The sequence below is a fragment of the Trifolium pratense genome, linkage group LG6, assembly GCF_020283565.1.
Source record: "Trifolium pratense cultivar HEN17-A07 linkage group LG6, ARS_RC_1.1, whole genome shotgun sequence".
Classification (NCBI taxonomy): domain Eukaryota; kingdom Viridiplantae; phylum Streptophyta; class Magnoliopsida; order Fabales; family Fabaceae; genus Trifolium; species Trifolium pratense.
This window is the reverse complement of record NC_060064.1, coordinates 7,638,101-7,662,935: the sequence shown is the minus strand read 5'-3', so window position 1 is coordinate 7,662,935 and position 24,835 is coordinate 7,638,101. Positions and strand designations below refer to the sequence as shown.

At 35.8% G+C, this 24,835-nt stretch overlaps 1 protein-coding gene across 1 annotated transcript; it reads left to right on the top strand.

Annotated features, from left to right (window-relative positions):
• Nucleotides 1–8,491: 8,491 nt before the first annotated feature.
• On the top strand, nucleotides 8,492–24,577 carry LOC123892886. The gene is made up of 2 exons (XM_045942764.1): nucleotides 8,492–8,526; nucleotides 23,495–24,577. Exon 2 carries the CDS (start codon nucleotides 23,500–23,502, stop codon nucleotides 24,418–24,420), a length of 921 nt encoding a protein of 306 aa, XP_045798720.1. The 5' UTR covers nucleotides 8,492–8,526; nucleotides 23,495–23,499; the 3' UTR covers nucleotides 24,421–24,577.
• The last annotated feature ends 258 nt before the right edge of the window (nucleotides 24,578–24,835 follow it).

Genomic DNA, 24,835 nt, shown 5'->3' with positions numbered 1-24,835 from the left:
TTCAATTAAAAAAAATCAATTATACCTACTTACCTACTGTTTTTTATTTATTTTTTTGAATAATACTTACCTACTGTTATCTGCTAACATACAGTACAATTTTTTTTTTAATATTTAAATAAATATCAGGCTAATTGTCTCGTGAGTTTAGCTCAGTTGTCAGAGACATTGTATTATACTCCCTCCGGTCCTTTTTATAAGAAACACTTTGAAAAAATCATACGGACCAATGAAGCACATTTAACATAGTTATTTTCATTTAATACTCTTATAAATTTAAATTTATTCCATGTATACCCTTATTTAATTACTATTTATTCAACTAACTTACTTATTTTTAAAGGGTCATGCTAAACAGTGCCCCCGAGGCACTAGTTAAGCATACTAAAGAAAGAAACAAATGAAAAAGTTAAGGTTGAGAGAGAATAACTTTTTACATATTAAAACATTGAATGCACAATTTACGAGATGAAATTTCCATATTTATATCCTTAACTAGTGCCCCGGGGGCACTGTTTAGCATTTTCCATTTTTAAATTCTCTCTCATAATAAACAAGGGCATAAGTGAAATTGAACATTTAAAACATTTGAAAATTGGTCAAAGTTTCTTATAAAAAGGACCAAATTTTTTGCCCTAAGTGTTCCTTATAAAAATGACCGGAGGGAGTATATGTCAGAGGGCAGAGTTCGAACCCGGTCATCCCACTTATCCACCTTAAAAATGAAATTTTTAACTTAGACTACTTGAAAAAAAAAATCAGGTTAACTAATGTTTTCGGAGCACCAACAAACAAGTAAATTTTGTATTGAAAATAGTGTTTTTAATTTTAAATTAATTTTTTTAATAAATTAAAAAAAAGTCATTTTGACTTCTAGTAACTTAAATATTTATGTTAGATATTTAAAATTACATCTTATTTTAGAGATTTTTTAAAAAATTATCATCCAAAAAAATTGTAATAAAATAATAAAAATACTTATTTTAAGAGAGATTATTTAAACTAATTGTTTCTCATTTGAAATGAAATAAAGGTATCGAAGATAATTTTGCTTGTTTCAAACCCAATACCTTGTGTGCTAGTTTTCTCTATGCAAAGCATAAAAGGAAAAGGAAATAAAAGTGTCACATAAAAGAATGTAACTTTTTCAGTATACAGGCATTTCAATCCTTTGCCTAAAAAAAAAAAGGCATTTCTATCCTCAAAAGTATCGGAAAATAATTTAATCTTTCAAATTTTCAAAATAACAAATTTGTCATTTAAATTAAGAAAAAGCCGATAAATTTAGTTCCTTGATCAAAATACTATCTTTTGACATAAATAAAACATTTATTAGAATGAACATGCAGCTGCTAAAATGTGTAAAAAGTTGTAAAAACATGAAACATGTTCATACACACCAAATCTTAAGGTTGCTTAACTAAATAATCAAGCAACAATATTAAAACCTCGGAACAATTTAGGAATCTTATGTACTCAAATTGAAGAATCCAAAGCAAGATCACCAAATTTGTCAGTCAATTACTTAACAAATGTATAGGCATCCCTCTATATTTGACTTGACTATTACTAGTAACAATGATAACAACTTAAATAATTGTTTCACAAGCAACTATCACTAATCATAGCTTAACTAAAATATTACACACACCAAATATAATACCCCTTTGTGATAAAATGTAAACAAAATTTCCCTTTTCATATCTATTGTATAATTGATATAAATCAGATACATCAACTATGCATTAAATATAAAAAGTAAAATTTTACTTATATTTTGTCACGTAATAAATATCATTATTAGCATTAATATTTATATAACGCTCTGAGATAGGTCTATCATATTATGAATATTTCAAAACATCATTGAACGATAAATAAATATTTATATTTTAATAAATTACTACCAATTGAATAGTTCCTAAGTATATTTGCTTACTAGTAGTATCAAGTTATTTAAAAGTATTTTAGTACAAAATTAGGGACAAAGCTTGACGCATTAAAAGTACTAATGTGAATTTCATTGCAGAAGCATATAGCACGATCTTACTTACATCACACTCTGCCTATGCTTTAATTGAGACCACCAACAACATGTGCAGACCAATTCCTATTTTTAGCTTCAAAACAATAACGTGTGTGCCTCAAGTTCTGACACTCGAAAAATTCTTACAAAGTTTTTCCATTTGTTTTTTTGTCAAAATAAATAAACCAATATGTTAACAAGATTTACCTTTTTTACTTTTTTAAGCACTTGATATGAAATCAGTCAAATAAAAATAGACAAATGGTAATATATATTCTGAACAAGTTAATGCAATTATGCAAATAAAGAAAAAAATGGGAAAACAAAGGTTAATTTTTTTATTTTATTTTTTGAAAAAAAAGGTAAATATTGGATTACTTTGTTTTACCCTTTCCATGGTTAAGAGTACATGTCTTTGTTTTAGGATCTGTTTTTCTCTGTTTGAGTGGGTCAGTGCCCTTCATCTATAGGTACATGTCCTTGTTCAGCATGGATTGTAAAGTAAGGCAAATGCAAATGAGCATCATCACTTGAGTTGCTTTTAAAAGTTAGTGACACATTTTTCCCTTCTGGTAGACTCAATACAATTGTCATTTTTCTACTTCCTCATGTCCTTAATATAAAAAACATTTTACTTTTTATATTAATTAAAAATTTAATGTATTTAGTCTATAAAATTAATATGGATCAGATACATTAGATTTTCAATGAATCTAAAAAGTAAAGTCTCTCTTATATTAAAGATCGGAGAGAATACTATATATTGCTCATTTGTAGATTAAAGGAATTTTTGTTCTTTAATTTTTCAATTTTGTGCGATTTTGAATTTTTTATTTTAATTGAGCGATTTTGACCCTCTAATTTTCAGTTATACAATTTTGAACTCTTTATAGTTTCAATTGATCAATTTTAACTCCCAAATATACTCCTATGAACTAGAAATGTGTTAAAGTTACTAACATGGTGTTGGGAAAAAAATATATTTCTAGACCCAAAAAAAATGATGTTGGAAAAATTGAAAACATAATAACACAACTCTACACCACGAAAAGAATTTGGGTTTGATTTACAAAACCGTTCATTTGAGAATAAAAAAATTCTGATAAAAAATAAAATATTTCGTTGCTAATTTTTGATAATTAGTTTCATAGCATATCCTAAAACTTAAGCAATGGGAATACATTGAGTACTTGCTTATTGTGATGAATGTTCTAATTAAAGTGGAATGAAAAAAATAAAATTACAAGCTTATAAAAGTATTTTTTCAAGTTTTTTTATTACAATATTTTTTCAAGTTTACTGCATGCCCTTTTTTTACATTAATTAATTACTGCATGCACAGTACAATCAAAACTTGGTAGTATATGACAGTGTACTTGTCATATATAAACGTCAGACAAGACTTGGTAGTAGTAATTAATATGTAAATTTCCGCAAAAAAGAAAGTAATTAATGTGAACTGTATAAAAAATAAAAAGTGTTTAGCGGAGAAAAATACTTATATCGTAAGCTACTAGATTTGGTCTAGTAGTGAAAAATTTGGGTAGTACGCTATAAGTATTGGATTCGATTCCCAACTCATTGTAAATCAAAAAAAAAAATACTTATATCGTAACGAAAAAAATACTAGTGGTGAAAAAAAAAATACATTTGGTTACTTCATTTGATTACCCTCACATAAATACAATACTCTTAGGGCACATCTTAGTTTTTCTCATATATATTTCTTAAAATGCAATTGGGAAAAGCTAATAGGAGAGTAAAGATATCTCAACTATATTGACACATCTATATTCACCCATATAATTTTTTTTTATCAGCTATACATATCATTTAATTATTTTAAAAATATACATTATTTAATTATTCTCTCTTTCTACATTTTATGAAACATGTACGTGTGACCAAATTATTTTGACCTCCCAACATTAGCAGGTAGCTTTAGAGCATTTTTTAATAACCTGAATAGTAAATTTTTATAAAAATATGTTAAGTTAGTGCATTAAAAATTAAAATATTTAACTTTTTAGTTGAATCAATAATCTTTTTAAATGAAAATTTTAAATAGTACTACTATCTAAAAAACACTCTCCTCAATGAAATTGAAATACATTCATTGTACAATGAAAAGATGGGTAAAGTGTGCATCCTGAAGCAAAATTACACGAACCTAACTATCAGAAATATTAATGAATGGTGCTTGTTTGTACATACACCAATTTCATGAGGCTACTGAACATTACTCTTACTGACCTTAAAAAGAATACGTACAATTTCCTATGATATATGGAAATTTATAACCCCAAACAGGAATGTCTTAAAATGCAAATGGAAAAAGGTAACTTCTGATGCACACTTTTATATAGATTTTTAACCACTTGTTGCACGAATAAATGACTTGCAACAACCAACAACTTATTCAGTACATATGGATTATTTACTGGGTAATTTTATTTACTGGTTAATTAAAATGTTAAACGATGGTTGGTGGTTAACTAAAAGATTCAAAGTTTGATTGAGTTGTATTGCAAGGTTAAAATCTGTCTTTCATATCATGAAGTTAATCGATGCACGAATGCTTTGGCAAATATGGGAGTGTGACAATGAGATTCCTTGTCGTATATTTAATTTATGTCCGAGAGTCAGATTAGCCAATTGCTGTATATTAGTTGATGTTAGTGGATTTTTGTTGGACTTAAGGGCTCTTTGTTATGCTAAGAAAGTTAAAATAAAGAATTTTCTCACATTTATATGTTCGAACTAAGTTTACTAGGACATTTCCACGTTATATATTTTCTATCAATAGTATTAAAATATTTACATCAAATATCAGAATAAAAATAGAGAATTATATTTATCATAGCATAATTCAATTAGTAGAAAAATTATATATATATAAGGGTCTAAATTCGAACCGCAAACTCTTCACTTTAAAGATAAATTTCTTGCAACTATACCAATCGATTAAAAATGCAATATCATAATATATATTTACAACATTGAATTGAGGATTATATATATCTATGTGAAGTTTGGCCCCACTAATAGGTAGGATGAACATCCATGAGAGCTTGGATTAGTAGGAAACATAAAAACATAGAAAACATAAAATACTATGGCCAAGATTTTCCACATTGAGACCAATCGATACCTTGTCTTGAGCGTTACACAAAGATAATTAAAATAAGGGCTCCATGATAGAGGTATGGCCCTGCCATTTTCACAACAAGTCCAACATCCGGTATGAATGAATATGAATATTTGAAATACGTATTAAAATTTTGGGGGCTTATACTCAATCACAAAAGTTAGTTTGAGAGTTGAGGTTTACATTACACTTATAAAAGCTATCTTTACCATATCTCGCCAATGTGGGACTTCTAACACACCTTCTCACGTCCATAACTGAACAAGCTGGAACGTGAAATCAACAACAACGGGTGACCAAAATATGGGAGGTCTCCACAACAAACAACAAGTGGATCTAAGATAGGCTCTGACACCATATTAAAATTTGGGAGGTCTATACTCATCCACAAAAGCTAATTTGAGAATTGAGGTTTGCACTACACTTATAAATGCTATATTTACGTGCGAGACTTCTAACATAAAGATAAAGTAGAAAAGTCAAATAAACCTTCGGTTTGTTAGTTAAAGAATGAGGTGAAATGTGAAAAGATAAAAAGGGTCGGTGATCAAAATTCAGTTTTCTCATTACAATTGACAAAGTCAAAAAGTGAATATATATATTGTTTTTTTATTTGAATAAACAAATTAATAAAAAAAACATTAATTTCAAAGCTTATTATTTTTATTATTTATGATAAATTTGTATTAAAATATCAAAACTTTTATAAAAATATTTTACCAAACAAATTTAACTTAAAAGTGATAATTAAGTTAAAAATAAATAAATAAATAAATTGTCAAACAACTTCAACTTTAAGTTTAAAGTATTCATTTTCAACTTTATTCTCAAAGTAACTTTCAAGTCTTAGGGCCAAAGTTTAGATTGACTTTTTTTTTTAGTTTATTTTAACTTATTTTTGAATTTATGTGAAACAGTTTATGCAAATAAATAAATTTTTATGTATAATTATAAACTTTTTTAAGGTAGTTCATGAAAAAACAGATTATAAAATTATAAATTTTGTTTGTAAAAACTTATGAATTAACATAGAAATTTATTTATTTGCATAAACTATTTTCATAAGCTCAAAAATAAACCAAATCCAATCATGCTCTAAATCAATTTTTTATTTTGACAAACATCTAAATCAATTAAAGTCTTCCGTATGGAGTTTCTTCTTATTAGTTGATGGCTCTCGGTCAAAACCCATTTTTTTTCTTCTCACAAAAAGAAAACAATTTCTTTCTTCCCGAAAAAGAATCAATTTATTTTTGTGTGATGACAAGAATTTAGATAAATAAATAAAAAATTGGATAAAAATACTTAAATAATATATATTTTAAAATAATTAAATGATGTAATATTTTGTATGTGTATTCAATTAATATGTTTAAATTTTTATGACCATATAAAAGTTATTCGAAAAACTATTAATTTACAATGATCATGAAACTGGTTTTTACGTTGGAATTGCTCTCATAATCTAGTTCCTTTTAAGTGTAATATTGATGGTGCATTGATATTTTTCTACCACAACTTTCTTTTAGAATAACCATTTGTGTGCGAGGTTTGCAAGGTTGAATTGTAAAGGCGCGCAATCACATTGGTGTCGGGTAAAATTTCAAATGGTTGAATGCAAGGTTTGGGATTTGTTATGCGCTTTTGGGTGACTTTCATCTCCTTCAAATTGTATATTAGACCGTCTCTTGACAATGGAATGATTTAACTTCGTTTGTTTGAGTAAAAAATAAATAAAAAGGGAATTATCACAAAGGTATATATAACGATGATGTCCAATCCAAAATGGATTTTCATTGTTGTGGCCATAGGACGTTATTAGATGATTAGGTTATCCAGATATCAAATACTATATACAACAAATTAACATACTCAAGTATCCACTCAAATACTACTCTCAAAAGTGGTGATGCTTTGTGACACAATTATATCATTCCATTGTCTTTAATTAATATGGTAAGGTATGTACAAATTTATATATTTAAACATCAAAAGAGATATCATGTGATCTTCATTATTAAGTTATTTTGATACCTTGGGTTGCATTTACTACAAGATGGTTCCACTAATATCCCCAACAAAGGATGAACCTAAACTTGTGACAATATTACTCATGGACCCACCTTTCCTTTCTTGCAATTTCATATCCATTTAATGTCCCCCCCAAAAAAATCAAAGAGACCAAAGAGGAGATGTAGAGTGGTAGATAGTGTCATAGTGGTCTAGTACTTTTGCATATATTTGGGGTATCCCCCCATATTTATGTTTATTTATGGCAACAAACAAACAACTTCATTATAAAGATCCTTATCAAATATCACCAACAAATAAATTTTTATTTTCAAGTGGCCTATCCAAAGATTATGAAAAATGTTGGAATCATATAATTGTAGAGGTCATATCACTCATATGTATTTTTATGTGATGTATACTTTCAATATATAAGCTCTTAGTTATGAAATAAATCATATAATTGTAGAGGTCATAGTTATTATTATGTGAAAGGAATCATATAAGTGTTTTTTATATTTGTTGGGCATTGCTAGTAATCTTTGAAAAGCTACTTGAGAGTTGAGACTAATTCTATTCAAATTAAGATCATGTTTCATATGGCTTAAAATATGAAACACTTTATAGTTAATTTGGATGTAGGAGTATTGACCAATTAAGTAATATAATCAAATGATTTGAATTAATTATGTGGTCTCATTGGATCATTATATTGACCCGGTATCGATTTTTTTTTTGACAAACTGGTATCGATTTTTAAAACATTGAAATACTAACAAAATTGATATTGGTTTAGTGGTTAGGGGTTTGAGACTTTAAATAGTATGTTAAAAATTCTGGGTTCGACCAACCCAAAAAAATCTAAATATTTCTTATTATTTTCAACTTGGACAAGAGACAAGAACCTCGTTTATGGTGTAATTTTTATTTCCATGCCATGTTCATGTTATTGTAGTAACAATTTTCCAATTTCAAATCCAATAGTTGACATTTGAAAATCCCAAGTTTTCCACAATCCAACCTGATTATTTCAGAGTATCATCCAAATTTCAACAACCAAACCATGACTTTTTAAACTCCTTTTGGTAATTTAAAGTGATTAATTTATATGCAAGAGGTAACTTTTGGCTTTAATAATTCGTTCTTAACCTTTTTCTTTGATTAAAGTTCTTACTAATAATGATTATGATCTTAACTGTTGATCAGAACAGGTAGGAGGCCAGCTGGAAGTCCGTTGAGCAGGTGGTAGGCAGTAATCCGAGCAGATGGTCCACGAAGGGGGGGGTTGTACCTGCAGGTGCTCCGATGCCAAAGTCAGACAAGGAATATAGAGAGCAAAGAGGTACTTAGAGAGAGGTTAGAGAGAGAGAGTGATGGCAATAATGAATAGTATCTACCTTGCTCTCCCAAGAGGGAGAGTATTTATAGCCCCCAGCTCTGGGCCAAAGGTCCTCTTAGTGGGCTGGACTAGCCAAGGCCCATTAAGAGGGACTGCCAAGATATCACCCTTAGATGGTGGGTAGAGTAGTAATTTTACCCTATCTTGGTGGAGAGGTTGTGCCATGCTGACATGGAGGTGATTGGGCAAGCCATGTGGACTTTGTGAGGGTCTAGGTGGACTAGCATTAGTCTAGTCCAGAACAGGAGCCCCCCAAGTCGTTGCTCCTAGGCATAGGAGTGATGACTTTAGATGTGTGCCCAAGTGCAGAAGGAAATCTCCTTGCAACCTCTCTTGAACAAAAGTGGACGAGGAAGTTGCTCGTCAAAGCCTTGCTCGTAGCAAATATCTGCAATGTTTTGTTCGAATCGATTTTTCGAGGGTGTTTAATACCCTGCTCGTGATTATGGTTACGAGGAAGTATGTGTTGCTCGTATCTCCTGCGAGGAGATATTGCACAAGATGGAACAGTTGCTCGTTGCTATCGCGAAGAGATACCAACGAGAAGTTTTGTTGCTCGCAATGATGACGAGGAGATGTTTTTTCAAGAAAGCATTGTTGCTCGTTGCTATGACGAGGAAGTTATCAACGAGGGGTTTCATTGCTCGTTACTATGACGAGGAGGTTAGTAACGAGGAGGTTTTGTTACTGGGAATGCGAAAGGGCGCATTTACTGCTTTGATTTTTACGAGGGAGTGTAAGGACCATTGGATCAAAGCGTCTCTTCACTCCCCTGGCTTGATCTATATAATAGAGGAGAGTGAGCTTCATTCTTACTTTTCACTCTCTCTCTTCAATTGTGAATTCTCTGAAGTTTCAACTTATTAGTCAAATCGTTCTCCAGATCTCATTCATATTCAAGGTAATTCTTTCAAATTTTCCTCTTTAGATCCGTTTTTTGTCATTTCTGCCCAGTTTTGGGCGTTTTTTCATGAAGATTGTATGAATTTATGAACATTAGGATGAATGTGCCGGGCACCATATGAACTTGGTACCGGGGAGATTTCCTCCCCTTTGAAATTCTAGGTTAGTTAACTAGTGACGGGGAGCCTATCTCCCCGTTTGAAACTTTAGATAGTTTATTTTAAGATCCGGGGAGCCTATCTCCCCGTTTGAAACTTTGGATAGTTTGTTTAGGTGACGGGGAGCATATCTCCCCGTTTTAAACCTTGGATAGTTTTACTTCGTGACGGGGAGCTTATCTCCCTCCTTTTTAACTTAGAAAATTTTGCATGAAAGTTGCTGTTTAAACTTCATGCCGGGGAGCTTACCTCCCCGTTTTTACCTTAGAAATTTATACATGAAATTTGCTGTTTAAACTTCATGCCGAGGAGCTTACCTCCCCGTCTTTTATCTTAGAGAAATTTTGCATGAAATTTGTTGTTTAAATTTCATGCCGGGGAGCTTATCTCCCCATCTTTCACCTGGGCTACCCTCCTCGGTTCAATTTTAATTGCCATTTGAAAAGGGCTTTGGTCGGGGACAGCGTCCTCGTCCTATCCTGCGCCCTTTCACTTGAATTGCGGTGAAAGGGTGGATTTGATCATCGAATTCACTTTGTTTTTGCTGCATTTCAGGTTGTAAAATGTCAGAGTCCGAGGAGGTAGTGGAGAGCCAAGGTGCGGAGAAGTATACATTGGTCGACTGCATAACCGATCCTGCGCTGGATTGGGTTGCTCCAGAACCCCGGGGGATAGCCTCGGCGCTTACTTCCCAGGACCCAAGATTACATATGATTGTCGAGCAGCAGAGAGCAGATGGGCTTCAGAATTGGTCGACCCGTATACCCGGGGAGGGTGAACGGGTGTGCTCGTCCTTTGCCGGGCACGACTTTGCTATGTACGAATTTGTATTCAAGGAGATGGGGCTCAGGCTGCCGTTCAGCCCCTTTGCGGCCAGCGTGCTTAAAGCCTTGCAGGTGGCTCCGTCGCAGCTGCATCCAAATTCATGGTCTTTTATCATGGGGTTCGAGCACCTCTGCACGTATAGGAGCGTTCGTCCCACTCTTCCTCTTTTCTTTAGGATTTTTAAGATTCAACGTAAGCCGACGAGGGAGGTTGGGCGTGCCCCTCGTCAGAATTGGGTTTCCTTAAAGCATCACGAGGATGTCAAATTGTTTAAAATGTTTGTGGATTCTATCAAGGACTTCAAGGAGAGGTATTTCATCATCCGGCCAGAGTCTCCAGCTGCCCGGGAGAGTTTGTTGGAACTGGAAGAAGATAAGGACGAGCAGGGTGTTGCTCGTAAAGATGACAACGGGCAAGTTATCTTCCGAGCAGTTCCTAAGTTCCCCCTTAGTTGGTCGTATGATCACTTCCAGAAGGAACCTAAGGAGTATACTGAAGGTGTGAAAACACAAGAAGGGGGGGGTTGAATTGTGTTTTAGCTAAGTTAAAACTTTTTCAAGTTCTTAACTCAACTATATTCGCAGCGGATAAATAACCCAAATAATAATAAGAGAGAGAGAGAAAAGCACACAAGCAGTTTATACTGGTTCCTCTCACAAAACGAGAGTAGTCCAGTCCCCTTGCACTTCCAAGGGAGTTCACTATAATCACACAAGATTACACCTGCTCAAGCACACAAGCAAGAGACTTCTCAACAATGCTCAAGCACACAAGCTTAAGACTTCACACTTAAACACACAAGTTTAAGTCTCACACTTAAGCACACAAGCTTAAGTTACACACGTAACAATAAAGTATATAAAAATATACAAGTGCTCTTAGATGAACCTAAAGAGAGCAAATACAAGTATTACAGAGTATTTGGCTGAAGTGCAAAAACACTTGAGAAAGGTTCAGAGCTTGTATATCAGAGAGTTCAGAGTTTGTTCAGCGCACGTTCAATTCTTGATAATTGTATATTTGTTGTAGCTGAATCTTCTAGTATATATACCACTAGAAAAGAGTCGTTGCAAGAGAACCGTTGGAGTTGATAAACTTTTGTCTTCAAGCAGTTTGTCTTGATGCAGTTGGTTGTATCCAAAACTAAGAAAGAGTTTCAGGTACTTTGACTACTGCAGAGTGGACTTTCCTTATTCAGCTAACAAAACTGAAGACCCACGTTCTCAAGACAGGACAGACAAAACAGAGGTAGCTGAACTGATCAGGCTTGAAAGGTCCTTTTCTCCATTGGTAGAAGAGTTGACTGGTGAAAGGAATCTTCACAGCTTTCAAAGAGATCTTCAGAGTTTGATGAAGCTCGTAGACAGACAGAAGTACTGAAGTCTTCATCCTCTGAACGTTGTAACCTCTGAAGTCCAACATCTTCTGAGCGCTTGTGAACTTCTGAGTTCACATCCTCTGAACTCCACTCAGGACTTAAATGATGCTTATATCTGCGCACTCAAAATAAATTTTTAGTCCTTCCAATTGTTAATTAATACTTTGTTATCATCAAAACCTTTATAGATTTAGGGGCAAACATTTTTAAATCAATTTTGTTCCAACAATCTCCCCCTTTTTGATGATGACAAACATAAGTATTAATTGACAATTGTTGTTAAATTAACTTATCATGTTTCTCTTAGGTTTCTGAGGTTTGCAAGCTCCCCCTAAGATTGATACTCCATAAAGTCTGAACTTTATGTTTTATCCATGATATTTTAATTTAGTATAAGATTAAGATGTTTGAAATAGAACAAATTTCATATCTTTCTTCAGAGTGAGAGGTTTGCAAGCTCTCCCCCTAAGTCTCATAAGGCTAAGTTAAAATTGCACTCTTAACTTATCCTTACTTATGAAATTTATTTTAGTTTCAACTAACTTAGTCTCCTCCTTGAAATACGTAAAACAACTTAAAAGTAACAACTTTTAACATAACAGATAAAAGCGAGATAAAAGGCGTGGTTTCAGTTTTGGAACATATCAATTAATGCGTAACTACTCCCCCTTTTGTCATTATCAAAAAGTAAGACAAAGTGATAAAACCAAGACAGTCAAAGAAGAAAGAGTGGTTGTTACAAAGGTGAATTAATTTTAAAAAACAAAAACCAACGCGCTCAAGGGTTTATAAAAAGGAGCGATTTAGCATGCCTGCTTCACGTAAATTCAAGAAGAAACAAGTGAAGCAAGAGAAAGTAGGAATAATGAAAAGATTTAGTTTACGCATCGCAGAGTTTAAGAGAAAGAAGAACGAAGAGAAACGCGAGGACGAAGAGAAGGATAAAAAAGACAACAAGAAACCAGAAGATGCTGAGATAATAATCATCTCATCAGACTCTGAAGCTGAAGAGAATGAAGATGATGCTGACTATGTGGAGTTCTTGGCTAGCTATGTTCCAGAAGAGGAACAGGAAGAAGAAGAACAAGAGCAAAACCCAGATCCCATTGAAATTTCATCAGAGGATGCTGAGGAGAAATCAGAGATTTCTTCTGAGTTTTATCCATCTGATTAGGATTAGGTTGTCTGTTTCTTTTTCTTGTTACCAATGTACTCTACATTATCAGATCATTAATAAAAATTTTCGTTTTTTAAAAAGCATCTTGTGTTCTTGTGTTCTTATTTATCAAAAAATTAGCACAAGCAAAACAAACAAAACATAAACCAAACCACATAACAAATAGCTTAAAAAGAAAATTGTTCAGAGGATAAACAGAGAATAAAAAGAAAGCATAAAACATGTGCATAGAATCCTAGGGTTTCTTAAGAAAGGCTAAGAGTTGGTCAAATTTGTCATTCAAGGATCCCACATTGGAAACTAAACCATCCACCTTGGTTTCCAATGTCTCTTGAGCAGCTCTTTGACGTTCTAGACCTTCTTGCTGTTCCCTCAGTGCTTCTTGAAAAATCTGCAACTGATCAGCCATAGCAGGAGCTTGATCTTCAATCACAGGTTCTGGTTCTTCAATCATAGGTGCCTTGCCTTTATCAGAGGGTTCTCCTTCCTCTGGATAGTCTATCATCAGCACATCCTCTTGATTCTGAGAGGCAAGCACATCCAGTACATCCTCTTCTGTGGCATCCTCAGTAGGTAGCTCATTTGCCAACTCAGCAACTCTAGCAGCAGCTTCTTCCAGACGTTCAGTCTCAATCCTTTGATCCTCAAGACGTTGCAGAAGAGTAGAATCAACCCAGCAATCTTGAAAATCAGACAAACGCCTCACAGCAGCAGCTATAGCAACAAGCTTAGCACGCTCATGCTCTTCATGATTGAATGGCGTTAACCTTTTCAACTCAGCCCTAGCTAGATTGTTCCTCATGAAGCTTATACCTTCCAGATCCCGTTTACCAATAACAGCCTTAACCTTTGCAGCAGCAACATCCAAAGCATTGCAAAGCCTTGCCTTAATGCTTGATACTTCAAGATCCACATCAGAAGGACAAACTAAGAACCTGTCCTTTATTGTAGATAATCTAAGCAAGTCTTCATGAAATTGAGTGGATAGATTTCTAAAAGTGTTGGATGATGATGGTGAAGGATTGGGAATGGTAGAGAGAGTAGGTATTTCAGGAGTTGGCTTGGGAGCACAAGTGTGAATACGCTCAGGAGAAGCATGTTCAGCACTTGGGTTAGGATGGGGTTCAGGGGTTGGTTCAGGTGATGAGATGTCAGAAGTTGATTCAGGGTGAATATGTTCAGGAGATGGTTCAGGGGATTTATGTTCAGGAGATGGTTCAGGAGCTTTATGTTCAGGAGATGGTTCAGGAGCAGTTTGTTCAGGGGTTGGTTCAGGAGATTTGTGTGGAGAAGGTTGTTTTGTGGGAGAGGTTTGTTTAATGACAGAAATATCTGGTTGAGGTTCAGATTGTGGAATGTCAGGTTGAGGTTCAGGTTGAGGTGATGAAGGTTTAGGAGGTGAGCTAGATTTGTGTTGAGTTTCATGAGAAAGAGGGTGATTATTAAGAGGGTCAGGGCTCAAATGTTTTTCCAGTTCAGATAGGGGGTTATCAGAGGTTGGATTATCAGTGGTTGGTAAAACAGTTCTGAGAGGTTTGGTGTAACCTAATCCAATCTCATTTTCATTAAAAACATACTTAGAAGACTTACCTTTGTCTTTGGAGATAGGAGCAGGTCTTCTACGAAGGCTTTCAGCAATAGTCTCCTGATCAGAGTCAGTCTCATCTTCTGATGTAGATCCTTCAGATGAACTGTCAACTTCAACAACCATAGGCTTTTTAGAAGATCCTTCAGCAGCCTTGACAGCAGATTCTTCATGCTTCCGCTTAGTTCTTTGCTCAGTCATAGATTGCTCAATTTTAACTTTCTTCTGAGCCAGAAGATCTGGCTTTGGAAGATCATCTTGAGCTTCAGCCTTTCTTTTAGGTTTCCTCTTAGGATTATACTGACTTACAGGAGCAGGAGGAATCATACTTCTATCAACAACAAATCCTTCTTGTCTGAGCACCTCCAAATAGTCCTGAATAATGTGCTCAGCATCAGCTTCAGATATAAGTGGATAGCCTGCGACATACAGACGATCCTCAAGCCTAACAGTGAACTCTTGTGGGGGAGCAACAGGCTTAGATGCAATCAAACGCATCTTGGACAGAAAGTTAGCATTCAGAATTTCTGGATAGAACCTCTTCTCAACCAATTCAGGGTGGAACTTCCTCAAGTTCTGAACAACATGACCTTGATGCAGAAGGTCAGTCAACAGCCTAGGATAAACTATAGTAGTTTTCCTCTGAGATTTACTGGCAAAAATGGCTTCACAGATACGTTCAAAAAAGTAATCTCCAAGATTAACCTTCTTTTCAGTCAGAAGAAAGTACAGCAGATGACGATGCGTCCAGGAGATTGTATCAGTCCCACCAACCCTTGGACTGATAGCAGCTAGGATGATCTTGAAGAGAACTCTACATTCATCAGTCAAACCCTTGACCTTCCCTTTCAAAGAGAAATCTGTGCAGATGAGATGCAGAAGATCATCCCTGTATCTTGTATCCTTTTCAAACACATCTAACTCTATCCCAGAGTTAGGTAGACCAAGAAGAGCATTGAGATGGATAGGCGAGATTGCCATGTTCATCCCACAGATATTTGACCTAATCTGTACACCTGTATAATCCAGCAAACCCATTTCCTTCCTAGTTTTACCCTTCAGACTAGGATTCCTCTCAATAGCAGCAAGCTCTTCCTTCTTAGCTTCATGCTTATCAAAAACCTTTGCTTTCATCCAAAATTTCTTCAACAAATCTGGATAAATGGGACCATTAAGCATGTCGAAGTACTTATCCCATCCCTGAGCGATAAAGTACTTTTTAACATCAAACCCATTAGCTTGTAGACCATCAAAATCAACCATCTTCTCTGAGAGAAAAGTAAGTTCAGATTCTGGAAACTCCATCTCGTTCCCAACGATCTGAAGGTTCTTGAATATGAACGGTGGAATCCTTTTTGACGAAGAAGACGAAGTACCAGCCATTGTTGGAGATTAGGGTAAGGTTTGGAAGACTAACGAGAGAGAAAGAAAGTTTGTGTTGGAGGTTTAGAGAGAATATGAAAGTGTAGGTTGTGAAAGTGAATAGTGTGCAAGTGTATTGTGTAAGTTTATTTAAATGAGGACAGTTAACACTAAAATAGCAAATTTGGGAAGTTACGCTAATTGACAGAAAGTTGAATACCAAAAATCATCATTAACCACCCACTACCTGACACACGTAGACCACGTGCAGAAATTTACTCGGTAACTGCTATTTTAATGGACAACTGTTCAGCAGTGAATACTGAACGTTTCCCACTTAAATAGTTCAGAGCCTCTGAGTTATTTAAAATTCTCTATCAGAGTCAAGTACTTCAGAGCTTGTGTTTCAGATGTTCTGAACCATAAGTTCTGATATACATAACCTCTTACACTTTAATTGCCAAAAACAATTTTCATTCAGAGATTGAAAACATGTTCAGATGTTTCTTTATAAAATCAAATCTTTCAACAGATAAGGCTTTAGTAAATATGTCAGCCCATTGATTTTCAGTATCAACAAACTTAATATCTATAATGCCTCTCTGAACATAATCTCTGATAAAATGGTGTTTAATTTCAATATGTTTGGCTCTAGAGTGTAGGATAGGATTTTTAGATAAATGAATGGCTGCAGTATTATCACAATATAAAGGAATATTGTTACTGCTTACCTGATAATCTTCTAACTGATATTTTAACCAGAGTAGTTGTGTGCAACACTTAGCTGCTGAAATGTATTCTGCTTCTGCTGTAGACAAAGCTATAGTAGTTTGTCTTTTACTAGCCCAGGAGATAAGGTTTTCACCAACAAATTGACAATTGCCACTTGTGGATTTTCTTTCAATTTTATCTCCAGCATAGTCAGCATCACAGAATCCATTTAGCACATAATCATTGGATTTCTTATAGAGAAGTCCAAGATTAGTTGTTCCTTTCAGATACCTAAAGATTCTCTTTACAGCTGTAAGATGAGATTCTCTAGGATCTGACTGGAATCTTGCACATAAGCAAACACTGAATAAAATATCTGGTCTAGAGGCTGTCAGATAGAGTAAGGAGCCAATCATACCTCTGTAGACCTTTTGATCTACCTTTCCTTCATCATCTGACTTGCCCATGTTGGTAGTTGGATGCATAGGAGTGTTCATTATCTTGCAGTCATCTAGATTGAATTTCTTCAGAAGTTCTTTAGTGTATTTTGATTGATGAACATAAGTTCCTTCCTTCTTCTGATTGATTTGAATTCCAAGAAAGAACTTCAACTCTCCCATCATGCTCATTTCAAATTCATCCTGCATTATCTTAGAAAAATTCTTGCACAAAGCAGCATTAGTAGAACCAAAAATAATATCATCAACATAAATTTGAATAATTAAAATGTCTTCTTTGGTTGTTTTTCTAAAGAGTGTGCAGTCAACCTTTCCTTTTTCAAAACCTTTTTCAAGAAGGAAATTACTGAGTCTATCATACCAAGCTCTTGGAGCTTGTTTCAGACCATACAGTGATTTCTTCAGTTTAAAAACATGTTCAGGGTTTGAGATATCTTCAAAACCAGGAGGTTGCTTAACATACACTTCTTCAGAAATAAAACCATTTAAGAAGGCACTTTTAACATCCATCTGATATAAGGTTATTCCATGATTAACAGCATAAGATAGAAGTAACCTGATTGCTTCAAGTCTAGCAACTGGTGCAAAGGTTTCAGTATAGTCAATCCCCTCTTGTTGACTATAACCTTGTGCAACCAATCTAGCCTTGTTCCTTACCACTTCACCTTGTTCATTCAGCTTGTTTCTGAATACCCATTTTGTTCCAATAATGTTCTTGTGTGAAGGTTTAGGCACTAGAGTCCATACATCATTCCTTTGGAATTGATTCAGCTCTTCTTGCATTGCTACAATCCAAGCATCATCCTTCAGAGCTTCATCAATCTTTGAAGGTTCCATCATTGAGATAAGACCAACTAATGATTCCTCATTTCTCAGTTGAGATCTTGTCTTTCTTGGACTATCTTTGTTGCCTAAGATCAGTTCCTCTGGATGTGATGACTTGTATTTGAAAGTATTTCTTGGGGGCTCATCATCTTCAGACTCATCAACTTCAGGTTCAGCAGATGCTTCAGTTCTTGGTTGTTCAGAGTCTGTAGGAACTATTGTGTTCAGAGGTACTTCAGAGAATGGATGTTCTGAGTAGTTTGGGATATCTGAATATTGATCCTCTGATACCTGAAATCTAGACAAACCTTCCACAAGCTCTGACACTTGGTCAGGCTCTTTGTCATCAAATTTGACATGCATACTTTCTTCCACAGTATGTGTTTCAGAAATATACAGTCTGTATGCTTTTGAGCGTTCAGAGTATCCTATAAAGATACCCTTATAACCTCTAGCATCAAATTTCTTTAGATGGACTTTGTTGTTTAAGATGTAACATGTACATCCAAACTGATGAAAATAAGAAATATCAGGTTTTCTTCCTTTGAACAATTCATAAGCAGTTTTGTTCAACTTAGATCTGATATAGATTCTATTTTGAACATAACATGCTGTGTTTACAGCTTCTGCCCATAAAAACTTTGCTACATTTGTTTCATGCATCATGGTTCTGGCCATTTCTTGCAGAGTTCTATTCTTCCTTTCTACAACCCCATTTTGTTGAGGAGTTCTAGGAGAAGAGAATTCATGCAGAATGCCAAATTTTTCACAAAAGTTTTCAAAAGGTTCATTTTCAAATTCTCCACCATGATCACTTCTAACTTTTAAAATAGTGTAGCCTTTTTCATTTTGAATTTGTTTGCAGAAGATGCTAAACTCATCATAAGCTTCATCTTTTGTTCTTAGGAATTTTACCCAAGTCCATCTACTGTAGTCATCAACAATCACTAATCCATACTTCTTTCCATTGATTGAAGCAGTATTAACTGGTCCAAAAAGATCAATGTGAAGAAGTTCCAATGGTCTTGAGGTAGAGACAATGTTCTTAGGTTTAAAAGAAGATTTTGTAATCTTTCCTTTTTGACATGAACCACAAAGTGTGTTTGAGTGATATTTGATTTTGGGTAAACCTCTGACAAGGTCAAGCTTGCTAAGCTTGGAGATTAACCTCCAGTTAGCATGGCCTAACCTCTTATGCCAGATCCATTTTTCTTCACTCAAGGTCAAAAGACACATCACTTTTTGTTCATTCAAATCAGAAAGATTAATTTTATAAACATTGTTCTTTCTCAGACCTTTGAAAATCATGGTGTTATCAGATTGTTTAGACACAGTACATGATTCCTTATTAAAGACAACTACATAACCATTGTCGCAAAATTGACTTATGCTCAATAAATTATGCTTAAGTCCATCAACTAACCAAACATCATTAATAGATAGGGAGGAATTACCTACTGTACCTGTACCTATTATCTTTCCTTTCTGATTTCCTCCAAAACCAACAGAACCTCCTTCTTTCATAGTCAGCTTAGAGAATAGTTGTTTATCACCAGTCATGTGCCTTGAACACCCACTATCCAGATACCATGAATGATTCATGATACTTCTTTGAGTGACAGGCTGTATGAGAAACAACTTTAATCACTACGGTGGAACTCTTTATCACAGTTAATGATAAGGTCATCCCAGTATTCTTCCTCTTCATTTATCAAGTTCTGATTGTTATCTTGAGAACTTGTCAGCCATTGGTCAAGGACATAAGCCCTTCTTCCTTTGCATAGGACTTGTTTCCATACTTTAGGTAGGGCATATCCTTTCCTAGTTGGTAAATCTGAATGATACATGATTTCAGCTTTTGGTACCCATCTTCTGGGTCCACGCTTGTTAGTCCAAACATGCTTATTATGTTGTCTAGTGTTAGAGAAAGACCTTGGTTTGGAATAATAACCTTTTTGAAATCTTTTCTTTGTTTGAAATCTGTTATTGTTCCAAGATTTGGATTGTTTATGATTCCAGGGTTTGTATCTATTATCAATCCCATTTTCTGATTGATTATATCTACTGACTCTAGAATCATAAATAGTCTGAGTCTTGTACTTCATCTGAGATTTAGAATTTTTCTTTTTAAAAACTTCTGATGTTTTAGGTTGACTTGCTTCAGGTACTGAAGTTCCTTTGAATCCAGAATTTGAAGTCTCAGATGTTGAAGCTTTCAGAACTTCTGAACTAATGTTCTCAGGTTCTGAACAACTTCTATCTTCTGAACTTTTCTTTCCAGATCCTGAGGGACTAGGTTCCTCTGAGCTGTCAGCTTCTAAATCACTCAGATCATCATTGTCATTTTCACAAATGCCAGGATTCTTTCCCTCTTCACTTGGTGGAACAACATAATAAACCCAAGATTTTCCAACCTTTTTGGCAAAGGTCTTCAGCTTTGAATATGTTCTACCATATTCATAGCCAAGTCCTTCTCCTCTATGTCTCAAGACATTATAAATTCTATTAGCAGCTTTGCTCTTCCCAAGGTTGAGATGCACAAACTGTTGAAGAGCTATTTCCTGCTCATCAATAGGTTTGTGACAAACAGCACAACCCTTTTCAAAGTCATCTACTCTATTCAGAGTTTCTTGATATAGACCTTGAAAATGTTCTGCTTGCTCAGTCAGAGTGTTAAGCTTTTCTTGTAAAACTTTTTGTTTACTTAACACTCTGAGATGTTTCTCAATGACCTTGTTAAGTGCAGTTATAAGTTGAGATTTAGAGCAGTCAGAAAATACCTCATCAGTTACTTCTGAATCTGATTCTGATTCATCGTCTGAGTCTACATCTGAGTCAGCTGAAGCCATCAGGGCTAGATTTGCCTCTTCTTCTTCCTCAACTTCTTCCTCAGATGATAGCTCTTCAAAAGTAGCCATCAGACTCTTTTTCAATTTGCTCTTGAATTGTTGCTTCTTTGAGCTGTATCTTTTGCTTTTGTCTTTAGCAGACATTTCTGGACAATCAGCAATAAAGTGTCCAGGCTTCTTACAGTTGAAGCAATTCTTCTGATCATCCTTTTTGCTGACAAAATTTCTGGAGCTGTTACCTCCTCTGAAATTTCTTTTGTTAAATCTGTTCCATTGCTGAAACTTGGTGAATAAAGCAAACTCATCCTCATTCATCTCATCCTCTTGACCATCAGCAGAAGATTCTTCTTCAATATCAAGAAGCTGAGTCTTAAGAGCCTTAGAAGTAGTCTTAGTTGACTGTAGAGCCACTGACTTAGACTTCTTCTTAGTTTCTGAGTCAGCATCCAGAACCATCTCATGGCTTCTGAGATTGCTTATCAGAGCTTCAAGACTCAGAGTCTTGAGATTTTGAGCTTCCTCTATTGCAGTGACCTTAGGTCTCCAAGCAATAGGAAGACTTCTCAGAATCTTCTGAACATGGTCATAGGTTGAATAACTTCTCTTAAGAGCTTTAAGCCCAGATACAAGGATTTGAAACCTTGTAAACATAGTCTCAATGTTTTCATCTTGTTGCATAGTGAAAAGTTCATATTGCCTTATCAAAAGACTAGCTTTAGCCTCTTGAACCTTTTCATTACCATCATAGGTAGCACACATAGAATCAAAGATAGATTTAGCAGTAGACTTGTTCTCTATTCTGACATAATCCTCATGTCTAATAGCTCCAACAACAATATCCTTTACTCTATGATGTTTTGTGTAGATTTTTAGGTTAGCTGGTGTGAGTAACTTTCTATTCTCCATGGACAACCTACCATGTTCATTCAAGTTTTCAAAAGTTACTCCCAACTCAACCAAATCCCACAACTCATGATCAATAGCAGTAATATTGCTATACAGTCTCTCTTTCCACCATTCAAATAATGAAGCATCACCATTGAATATAGGGGCTTTTCTATTGCCACTATGTTCATGTGATTCATTACTTAAGTAGTCATAACCAAAAGCATTTCTAGGACCACCACCAGCACCACTGGCCTCACCTTCACCAGTAGTTCTAGTACTACTATCATCTCCTCCAGACATAGTGTTCTCACAGGATCTTTACTGTCTCACTGTTAAGTGAAAGTAACAGACCAGGTGCTCTGATGCCAATTGAAGGTGTGAAAACACAAGAAGGGGGGGGTTGAATTGTGTTTTAGCTAAGTTAAAACTTTTTCAAGTTCTTAACTCAACTATATTCGCAGCGGATAAATAACCCAAATAATAATAAGAGAGAGAGAGAAAAGCACACAAGCAGTTTATACTGGTTCCTCTCACAAAACGAGAGTAGTCCAGTCCCCTTGCACTTCCAAGGGAGTTCACTATAATCACACAAGATTACACCTGCTCAAGCACACAAGCAAGAGACTTCTCAACAATGCTCAAGCACACAAGCTTAAGACTTCACACTTAAACACACAAGTTTAAGTCTCACACTTAAGCACACAAGCTTAAGTTACACACGTAACAATAAAGTATATAAAAATATACAAGTGCTCTTAGATGAACCTAAAGAGAGCAAATACAAGTATTACAGAGTATTTGGCTGAAGTGCAAAAACACTTGAGAAAGGTTCAGAGCTTGTATATCAGAGAGTTCAGAGTTTGTTCAGCGCACGTTCAATTCTTGATAATTGTATATTTGTTGTAGCTGAATCTTCTAGTATATATACCACTAGAAAAGAGTCGTTGCAAGAGAACCGTTGGAGTTGATAAACTTTTGTCTTCAAGCAGTTTGTCTTGATGCAGTTGGTTGTATCCAAAACTAAGAAAGAGTTTCAGGTACTTTGACTACTGCAGAGTGGACTTTCCTTATTCAGCTAACAAAACTGAAGACCCACGTTCTCAAGACAGGACAGACAAAACAGAGGTAGCTGAACTGATCAGGCTTGAAAGGTCCTTTTCTCCATTGGTAGAAGAGTTGACTGGTGAAAGGAATCTTCACAGCTTTCAAAGAGATCTTCAGAGTTTGATGAAGCTCGTAGACAGACAGAAGTACTGAAGTCTTCATCCTCTGAACGTTGTAACCTCTGAAGTCCAACATCTTCTGAGCGCTTGTGAACTTCTGAGTTCACATCCTCTGAACTCCACTCAGGACTTAAATGATGCTTATATCTGCGCACTCAAAATAAATTTTTAGTCCTTCCAATTGTTAATTAATACTTTGTTATCATCAAAACCTTTATAGATTTAGGGGCAAACATTTTTAAATCAATTTTGTTCCAACATATACTACCGGGGACGCAGATTTGTCTCCCGAGGAGATGGCTGCCTTTGAAAATTTGAAGGCCTTTGTGGCCGGTTTTACTCCGGGCATCTGGACGACTCGTAAGGGAGTCACATTAAGGGACGAGCATGGGAAGGCGAAGGTCTCTCCCCGCTTTATAAATACTAGGAACCTCCTCAAGTGTAAGAATGCCGGGGAGGTTAGGTTGTGCTTGGGTATTGCTTCTTTTCTATTTTTAACTTAGAAAAATTTCTGTTATTATTGTGTGTATTCCTCGTCTTTTACTAACTTGCTCGTCCTTTGTTTGCAGACGAAATGGAAACTATTGCCGAGCGCATGCTGAAGGCCAAGCAGGATGAGAAGGCGAGCAGGTCTGCTCGAGGAAAAAAGAAGGCTGCTGCTAGAACTTCCCAGGAAGTGAGACCGGGGACCCCCTCCGTGCAGGTTATTGGGACCTCGACGGGCACCCCCTCCTCAGCTCCCCGGCCTCCTCCAGCGAAGAGGACAAGAGAGGAAGATTCCCCGGTTGAAGATGCGGGCATGGGAGGATGCAGAAATTTTCCAGTTCCTCGGTGCTTTACCGTGGATAGATTTTTTGAGAAGTATCCTCCGGAGGTCTTTGAATCTGAACGGGCAGCTATTCTTGACCAGGAACCAGAGGTTCGCCGGCAGCAGCATGCTCGTGACATGGCTGCTATGGTGCGAATGGTCTCGAGCAGCCTTGTCCTTGGTGACGAGCGGGAAACGTTAGTCAAGCAGCTGGATACTGCCCGGACCAAGCACGAGCGGGCCAAAGGTCGGATCAACCAGCTCGAACTTGTTGTGGATGACCTCAGGGAGAAGCAAAAACATTGGGGTGACCAGCTGGACGAGCACCGTAAGAGGGGGGAGGAGTTAGAAGCTGCCCGGGCAGAGATTGAAAGCCTCACTGCTGCTATGGCTCCGGGCGAGAACGAGCATAAGGCTGCCGAGGGGTTGACCACCCGAGCAGACTTGGTCGGTGTGATTGCTCAGCTGTCCCGTGATTTTGTAGAGGGCACTGAGTACGCCTTTGAAAATGCCGTGCAGCAAATCAAATGTCTCAATCCTGACGTGGAGCTGGTGACCCGAGGACTACATGTGAACGGGCAGGTCCAGGATGGGCGGATTGTTATCCCGGCCGGCCTGGTCGACTCTGATGAGGAGGAAGAAGATGCTGAGGAGGGTGACGAGCAGGAAGATAGATGCGAGGAGTAGACGTCCCCATCCTTTCTATTGTAATTTATTTTTGTCTTTTTGGATTTTTGGGGCCTTTGAGCCATGATTTGTAACATTGGAACAAGTGGGCTTTTGTCCCCGTCTTTTTATTTTATGACAATTCCGGGCGGGTGCCCGTTTATCTATTTATGCTTGTTTATAACTGCTCGTCTATATCTGCTCGCATGTATGTTTCCTCCTTTTTTAACTTAGAAAATTTTTCATGAAATTTTGTTGTTAAAAATTTCAACCGGGGAGCCTCCCCGTCTCATATAACTTAGAAAATTTTCCATGAAATTTGTTGTTAAAAATTTCAACCGGGGAGCCTCCCCGTCTAATAACTTAGAAAATTTTATGAAATTTTATCAATCTTGAGCCGGGGAGGTTCTCCTCCCCGTTTCTAACTTGGATAAAA

Coding starts and splice junctions, on each gene's coding strand:
- LOC123892886 (XM_045942764.1), top strand. CDS start 23,500: ATGGAAACTATTGCCGAGCGCATGCTGAAGGCCAAGCAGGATGAGAAG.